This window comes from Austrofundulus limnaeus, unplaced genomic scaffold (assembly GCF_001266775.1).
Source record: "Austrofundulus limnaeus strain Quisiro unplaced genomic scaffold, Austrofundulus_limnaeus-1.0 Scaffold1393, whole genome shotgun sequence".
In the NCBI taxonomy this organism is placed as follows: Eukaryota; Metazoa; Chordata; class Actinopteri; order Cyprinodontiformes; family Rivulidae; genus Austrofundulus; species Austrofundulus limnaeus.
The window spans coordinates 9,460-18,515 of record NW_013953795.1 but is presented as its reverse complement, the minus strand read 5'-3'; the positions used below and the strand labels follow the sequence as shown (position 1 = coordinate 18,515).

Genomic DNA, 9,056 nt, shown 5'->3' with positions numbered 1-9,056 from the left:
TCTCTCTCTCTCTCTCTCTGTCTCTGTCTCTCTCCCTCCGCAGCGAAATCCAGGCTTTAGTGCTCCGACGCTTCTGCAGCCGTGTTCTGCTTTGAAGCGTTTATTTAGCAACGAGCTATACGCTAAAGCGAGAGTTGACTCCTCCCACACTAAGAAAACAGGAGGGGAGGGGTCAGGTGAGCTCCTGTGTAGCGGAGCACAGAGAGGGAGAGAGACGAAGTAAAAAAAAACAAGCAGGAAAATGAAACTTATCGCCGTCTTTTTTTTACCGACCTCAAAAAAAGTTATCGTGCAATAAATTGATTTATTGACTATCGCGACAGGCCTAGTGACAGTGTTGTCTTAGTGGTTAGCTATTAGCTGTTAGTGTTCTTCCTCTAACTTTTACTTACAGTTTTTAGTGTAAGTCTCCGCTAACTTGTTTACAGTTTTAGTGGTTTAGAATTAGTGAAGTAAAATTCTTGGTTAGCTGTGCCCACCACTTTTCAAAGTCATATATTTTCAATGGGAAGGTGGTCATGTAGCATATCAAAGACCAGAATTGTCTCACAAATTTATTACCACACCGTGTCTGTGTTCATCACATTATACACATCAAATAACAGGCCATGTTGCCAGTTGTTGTTGCAATGTACTGTGTTGATAACCTTTGGACCACAAGAGATCCATTTCTGAGATGATTCTGGTCTCAGAACCAGAATCAGCTTTATTGTCATTCACACATAACATCAGAGATGCAATGCAGAATGAAATTGCAGTTAAGAACACCCATTCCAGAGAGAGACACACATAACAAACATGGGAGAACGGATGAATAGGTCTTGCGCAACACAGTCGTGCTAACTTTTGCAGCTTGGAAAAACACAATAGGAGAGGTGAGTTAAAACAGTTGCTCTGATCCTATATTTACTCATAAACACAGAATCATATGCACACAAAAAACGACTCACTAGAGCAAGACAGCTGGGATAGGGGGGGTGGCTTGGAGTCAAACACGAGACTGGGGCAGGGTTCAGTGGAGCCGGTCACATTTTAGATAAATACTCTGTGCTGGAACCAATCCAAGGCCCGCCAGAATCCAGAGACCAGATCTTATTCGTCTCATGCTCAGTTCACAGAGTTCAGAGTTTCCCCTTCGTCCTCACAGACTGCTCCCACACCGATGATACAGGGTGGGGGGGACTCAAGCCCTCATTTATGTATCCTCCCAGGAAATTTTAGATAAACGTACTAACCCAAGACCAGCAGCTGGGATCCGAAAAGATAAACACAATTGTTTTGGGACAGGCCGCGTTGAACTTCCTTGCTGCTTTCAGTCTCACTGCATCTCTGAAAATGGTGAAAAAATGCCAAATGTTCCGAATTCCGTGTCTTCTCACCTCACGCCTTCTGAAGCTTCATCCAGGTGTAATCCTTATATCCCAGAGACACGCTCCTGGGCAGTGATTCTCGTCAGAATCACATCCAGTTTGTGACTTATCTCCCCRAGCATGTGAGTCTGTGTGCTTCCAGKGRYGCAGATTCCATCCATTTTCTCTGACAGCTTCTCACAGACCCAGACTGCTGTCAGGTTCGCTTTCAATTTCAGATAACTCAGAACTCGTCCACAGCCGATCAGCAGGAATCCAGTTATCATAAATCCAAATATATACAAATCTTCCACGTCTTCAATGGAAAGTGGTGCCAAACAGATCAGGTTCCAGCCCCAAGAACCACTGACCTGACCAGCAGCAGCCATTCCACTGGGACAGCTACATTCCCCTCGTTCCAGTCTTAATGTGGAAAAAACAGTGTCGATTGCATTCAGAGACCAGTTAACCAGATCCATAGTTCCTTTTTGTTTCGGATGATAGGTGAAGAAAGGCTTTAAAAAGCTTCGAAGCAGGAAAGGAGGGACAGGTTCGGGAGAGAGAGCAAAAAGCGTCCGACTCCTCTGAAGGCCAAGCGAAGAAGTAGGTCTTTCTTGATATGTTGCATGACCACCTTCCCATTGGATCAATTTGACCTTGATTCAGCATCAAGAGGGCGGCCATGTTCTGACCATAACCTAAAAGGTTAGGTACACCCCCTCACCCATTACTTGCCGGAGTATTCAGATATTTAATTTTCCCTTTCGTTTCTGAAACAAAAGCATATCTTTTGACTAGTCCTTCAGAAAAGCATGGTCACTTATAGGTATAAATGACTAACAATAGAAGAAGAGAGGGAAAGAAGAAAGAAATGATGGAAAAACAGTGAAGTGACAGAAGAAAAAAAGAGTTTTGTTCTGCTGTCAGTGAAAAGCGATGATATGCCTGACAACAGAAACGCTCGAGCCACAAATCGTAGTTGACGGCATCCAGATATAATTAGACCACATTTCATCTCTCCTTTTTCCTCAGAACATTGTTCAGGCAGGTTCTTTTTATTTACAGTGTAGATATGTCATGGCTTTAACAGGTTTACTGAGGTTTTGATGAAATGCCTCTGAAAAGCTTTAGTGATGTTAAAGCAGGAGAAACATTGTCTCTGCTGTGTACGCTGCCTTATCTTTAAAGCTTCTTCTGTTTTTCAGCCAAAAACACTGAACTGATTTAATGTGTGTATAATTCAGGCTTGTTGTATACCATGAACAAAATTAATCAAATCCTTTCATGGTTATCAAGCCTTATCGAAAAGGATTTTAGATTTTTTWAACTTGTTTTATATGTATTACATTTTAGCTTCAGCGTCTGCTAATTTTTTTTCTTTACGGTTAGCGGTTTAGCATTAGTAAAGCAATATTTTAAMTTAGCAGATTATAAGTTCTTGAAACTAACATTTTCAAAAACATTAGCATTGCTAACTACCTATCTGCTAACAAAAAARTGTTTCACAAATGCTAAAARCACTAAACAGGTAAAAACTAATTATCAGAAGCTAACATTWAATGTTAACTCAAGAGTTGACATTTAAACAAGGACATGTGTGGAGTCCACAGAAACATCAGAAAAGCTCATAAAAAATATTTCTACATCCACCAAACACAGTTAAAACCACAAGCAGTGTAATCGGCAAGTAAACAAATTGCACAAAGTGACAGAAACAGAAAAATTCTTGATTTACAGCTAACATGTCTGCTGAAAACAGAGATCTCACYGATTTTAAAACTCTAAGTTTAACCACATTTTAACCAGGATTCAGTGATCATAAGCAGATAAAACCAGAATTATATAAAAATCATCCATCCATCCATTTTCTGTACACGCTTCTTCCTTTTTCAGGGTTGCGTGGGTCACTGGTGCCCATATCCAGCAGTCACAGTGCGAGGGGCGGGGTACACCCTGGACAGGTCGCAAGTCCATCACAGGGCCACACATAGAGACAAACGAGACAAACAACCATTCACTCTCTCACTCACACCTAGGGACAATTTAGAGTTATCAATTAACCTAACAGTCATGTTTTTGGTCTGTGGGAGGAAGCCGGAGTACCCGGAGAGAACCCACGCATGCATGGAGAGAACATGCAAACTCTACCCAGAAAGGTCCCCGGACCGGGATTTGAACCGGTGACCGTCTTGCTGAGAGGCATCAGCTCTACCAACTGAGCCACCGTGTCGCCTTTTTGTATATCATCCAAATCATTAATCCACCAAAATAAAACCATATAAAGTAACAACTTCTCCCAAAGTGCTTTATGACATTTACCCCAAACCAGAATCAACCTTTTTTACCAGAGTATAAGGATTTGAGCGCACATAGACCACTGTCCCTCTGTGGCTGTGTCTCAATTCATGGGTTGTAACTGACATTGGTATTGGTGAATGGGGGTAGGTAAAACCCATGTGAGCAGGGGCCTCATATGTGGCTCTCTCCAAAAAGACACTGAGCTTTAATCAAACCTTCACATCCCTTAGATGAAGGACACAGAGTTTCTCAGTAAAGGGTCTCCAAGAATTCTTTTTCTTGGACTGCTCAGAGCCAGGCAGTGGTGTAAGTAGTGCGAAGAGGTCTGTAGTTCAATGCCATAGGCATCACACAGACCATTGTCATGGAGTCTCATCACATTACACCACCGCTTACACCACCACTGGTTGGCAACCAGTGTGCTTAGAGTTTTCCTTGTCAGGGCAATGACATTTGCTTTTGTTTTTTAGCTCCTGTTAAAAGACGAGCTGCTGCGTTCTGGACAACTTGTAATCGATGCAGAAAAGATACCCAAACCAACATTCATAGCAATACAATAATCCAAACAAGATGTAATAAGGGCATGAATCATTGAATCAATAAATTTGGCCAATGATAGCTGCAACCCATGAATTGAGACACAGAATGAGTCACGTGTCTTTGTCTCCTTCAAGTTGAATACTAATGTAGGTATACAAACAAAATGCTAGTAGATAGTTGTTGTTTTTAGAATTAGCAGAACTGAATTTGGCATAAACTAATTGGTCTGCTAATGTTTTTGAAACTTAACAAAAATGCTACACTGAATGAAAAGTTAGCCTTGTTGTTAGCTGTTTGCACAGTAGCAGAACTGGGCTCACCCACATATCTCCCACCTGTTACAAACCAGAAAAGACCCTCACTGCTAATTGAAAACCTAAAGTTCAGACAAATGAAGTCCATTTAAATTATATTCATATTTGCAGAAACTGACCGATGGTACCAATCTTTTTAAATGACAATCCAGGTAAAAACGACATCTTCGGTGAAATGATCCATCTGTTCGCCAAGCCAGGGAAGTCGTGCGCGGACGTGCGAGCGCTGAGTTACTGCGACCTGCACACCATTCAGAGGGACGACATCTTGGAGGTGCTGGACAAGTACCCAGAGTTTGCTGACCACTTCTTCACCAACCTGGAGCTGACCTTCGATCTCCGTGATGAAAACGCAAAGGTACTGAGCATGAAGGTGCTCCTCTCTTTCTGTGTGTGATGAGAAGGATCAAAGGCACCCCAAAGTGGATTGAGAGCTTTTATGTAGAAATCCGTCTGATGGATTCAGCTTCACTTTACGGCAATTAAAGCTCATGGAAGAACTTGAATTAAACTGTTTGTCCGGTGTCTTTTAAATGGGGAAATTTGTTTTAGCTAATTAATTCCCTGCGGTCCTTCCTCAGTGAATCCATTTTATTGGATAACAGCCTTTCTGGATGAAATAATGACCGATTTAGACTTTTCTTTTCCATTTTGCTGCCGTTTCCTGGAAGAAAAGTACGACGGAGAGAACGCATTAGTCAAGCATTAAAGACAGACGCTGGAGACAGAGAAAATAATGTAAACTGTAATCATGATGAACTGAGTGTTGGAGTGGCATGACGCCGTCATGAATCCCCATTAGTCAGTCATTTTATTTATCTCTTAAAGCAGAGGGGGGCGTGTGTTTGTTTCTCTTTAGTTATTTATTCCGGGTGTCAAAAAGAAGCAAAGACTCCTCAGGAGATCAGACACATGAGAAACGAGGTAAGACAAGGCAGGAAAACAAGAAAGACAAGCCGCTCCGACAAGGTGAGCAGCAGGTGGACCTTAGTTACAGGAGTCTTAGGCTACGTTCACACTGCAGGTAAATCCGACCCAAATCCGATTTTTTTGACCCATCTGACTCATATCCGATTTTTTTATGACAGTCTGAATGAGACAAATCTGATTTTTTCTAATCGGACCCAGGCCGTTTCAGTATGTGGTTTTAAATCAGATATACACTCACTGGCCACTTTATTAGGTACACCTGTCCAACTGCTCGTTAACACTTAATTTCTAATCAGCCAATCACATGGCGGCAACTCAGTGCATTTAGGCATGTAGACATGGTCATGACAATCTCCTGCAGTTCAAACCGAGCATCAGTATGGGGAAGAAAGGTGATTTGAGTGCCTTTGAACGTGGCATGGTTGTTGGTGCCAGAAGGGCTGGTCTGAGTATTTCAGAAACTGCTGATCTACTGGGATTTTCACGCACAACCATCTCTAGGGTTTACAGAGAATGGTCCGAAAAAGAAAAAACATCCAGTGAGCGGCAGTCCTGTGGGCGGAAATGCCTTGTTGATGCCAGAGGTCAGAGGAGAATGGGCAGACTGGTTCGAGCTGATAGAAAGGCAACAGTGACTCAAATAACCACCCGTTACAACCAAGGTAGGCAGAAGAGCATCTCTGAACGCACAGTACGTCGAACTTTGAGGCAGATGGGCTTCAGCAGCAGAAGACCACACCGGGTGCCACTCCTTTCAGCTAAGAACAGGAAACTGAGGCTACAATTTGCACAAGCTCATCGAAATTGGACAAGAGAAGATTGGAAAAATGTTGCCTGGTCTGATGAGTCTCGATTTCTGCTGCGACATTCGGATGGTAGGGTCAGAATTTGGCGTCAACAACATGAAAGCATGGATCCATCCTGCCTTGTATCAACGGTTCAGGCTGGTGGTGGTGGTGTCATGGTGTGGGGAATCTTTTCTTGGCACTCTTTGGGCCCCTTGGTACCAATTGAGCATCGTTGCAACGCCACAGCCTACCTGAGTCTTGTTGCTGACCATGTCCATCCCTTTATTACCACAAAACCGTTACTAGCGTGGTGTACCTAATAAAGTGGCCGGTGAGTGTAAATCTGATGTTTTCAAAGTGACTGCAGTGTGAACGCTCATGTCACATTCATCTGACTTTTTCATCAGGAGGAGGGGCTGAAGGATCGATAAGACACTAACCTCAAGTCTCACTGTTTAAATCTGTAGCCCCGTGTGTTTACAGCTCCAAAACACAAGTCCAGTTGCTTCATCTTTTTACTTTTCATTTTCCACGTAGATAGTATGATAATAACATGTCCAACCTGGGTCGCGGAGCGTATCGATCCCAAAGTTAGCTACTCAGTCGATACTTTTTTCCAGCTCGTAGTTTCGTTCAAAAAAAAAAAAAGCTTCACTGGAGCATCCCGGTCAGAGTCAGGTTCAGATATAAACACTGAACTAAAGAAGCATGTCAGATAATTATTTAATCGGCTCTGATTAAACAACAACTTCAGATTCGATGTGCAAAATGTAGCATCCATGCTAGCTCTGTGAACAAACCAGCCGGCTGATGAGACGTCACGTCTTTTACTGCGCATGTGTGTCACATCAGTGCTGTGGAGAGTTCACACTGGAGTCTGACGCAGGTCACACTTTGCATGTCTAAACCGGCTCAGCTATTTCTCTTTCTCAAATTGGCATTAGCCCTTATCTTTCAGCAGATCATGGGGATTGTTCTGGGCTACCATCATACCAAATTTCACCTTAATATTTATAGAAATGGCCACGTGACACACATTTAAAATTATCTTTGGTGGCCATCTTGAATTTTTGGTTTGCATTTAGATTTTGTTGAAGATTATTTTCAGTTGCTATTATACCAGTTTTTAACTTTGTATGTTTTAAAACTGGCTGAAATATAGTTCTTTCTGAAATTAGCATCAGCCCTTAGCTTAAAATCAAGATTAGCTTTCAGCATGCCATGGACATTGTTCTCGGCTGCAACTATAAAAATGTTCAACTTTTTATGTTTAAAATTGGTTTAGTTATAACCCCTTTGTAAATTTAACATTAGCATTAGCATTAGCAGTTTCCGTAAATTGGGATTAGCAATAAGCATGTGTTTGTGATCATTCTTAGCTAAACCACAACTAATTTTAGCTTAATAAGTCCTTTAATGGCTGAATTATAGCCATTTACATTTAGTTGTGTTGGTCATCTTATTTTTGATTTACATTTAAACTTTGGTAAAGACTGAATTTGACTACTTTAAATACTTATTTTCTGCTTTGTTAAAAAATGGCTGAAATATAGTTCTTTTGTAAAATTACATTAGCACTTAGTTTGAAACTGGGGCTAGCCTTCAGTATGTGTTTTTGGGTCATTCTTAGATCAAACAAATGTTTGCTCAATATTTCTTAAAACTACTGAATTAGAATAATTTGAAATTAGCTGTGGCAGCCATCTGGAATGTTTAAATCTAAGTATTATTTTTTATTTGTATGTGCTCCCCCCATTGCCCACCTGCTGCAGAAAAGTCTAGTTCTGCCCCTGTTCTTACATCAGGCTTCTTCATGTCTGTCCCTCTGCAGACGACCCACACAAAGACAAGTGATTCTAACATGGACTTGAAGTGCCGAAGACGAGTTTCCTACAAGAGGAGATCATCCACAGGTCAGAGTAAAATACTGGTATTTAGTCAGTGGAGTACATCTTCTTGTCTAGATTTCTATCAAATGGTACATATGTATCATATGTTCCACCAGGGCCTACTTAACCTGCTGGTAGGCCCTGTGGTTAAGGGGTCCTGTAGACACCCCCAGGTTTGGAATCCTGGTTGCACTAATCAGCTAATAGCTAATAGTCAGTTTCAACACTGAGCACCATTCAGACCAATTTCTGATGGACAGTATTTACAAATTTATAACCAACCAGGTTACTGAAAGCACTTCACAACCCAGTCTGTGTCCTCATTCACCCCTCCACACACTAATACAGCATTTAGTCAGTGTGCTCAATTAGCAGTACACTACAGTACACTGTGATCATACAAGTAGCATTTAAAGTTTAGAAATACATACAGCATTTGGTTTTGTGTATATTTACTGTCTATTTTTCTCCACTGTTAGAGACTCCAAGTACTCAACAAAATGTATTTAACGGCCTTTAAGGGACTCGTGTCAAACGCAGGTGTCTTTAGTCCTGTACTCAGTCTGTCTGTTTAAAGGCTGACAGGTAGTCACAGGGCTGATTGATGTCAGGGTGTGTAACACACTCAACATGGAGCACGGGGAGATGAGTGTCTCAGCTGGCTCAGGTGGACCAGAACACCAGTGGACAGGTGGACCAGAACACCAGTGGACAGGTGGACCAGAACACCAGTGGACAGGTGGACCAGGACACCAGTGGACAGGTGGACCAGGACACCAGAGGACAGGTGGACCAGAACACCAGAGGACAGGTGGACCAGGACACCAGAGGACAGGTGGACCAGGACACCAGAGGACAGATAGACCAGAACACCAGTGGACAGATGGACCAGAACACCAGTGGACAGATAGACCAGAACACCAGAGGACAGGTGGACCAGAACACCAG

The 9,056-nt window shown here is 42.3% G+C and overlaps 1 protein-coding gene across 5 annotated transcripts in view; it reads left to right on the top strand.

The window, feature by feature from the left end:
* The window catches only part of LOC106535239 (potassium voltage-gated channel subfamily H member 2), a 44,465-nt gene extending 36,055 nt beyond the window's left edge, over positions 1-8,410 (top strand). For 4 of the 5 annotated variants that reach the window (XM_014032198.1, XM_014032199.1, XM_014032197.1 and 1 more), the window contains 2 exons: positions 4,654-4,859; positions 8,051-8,410. In XM_014032198.1, coding sequence (XP_013887652.1) covers positions 4,654-4,859; positions 8,051-8,338 — 494 coding nt within the window. In that variant the 3' untranslated portion in view covers positions 8,339-8,410. The remainder of the gene's footprint in view (positions 1-4,653; positions 4,860-8,050) is intronic. The other variant, XM_014032200.1, reaches the window with a different exon arrangement.
* The last annotated feature ends 646 nt before the right edge of the window (positions 8,411-9,056 follow it).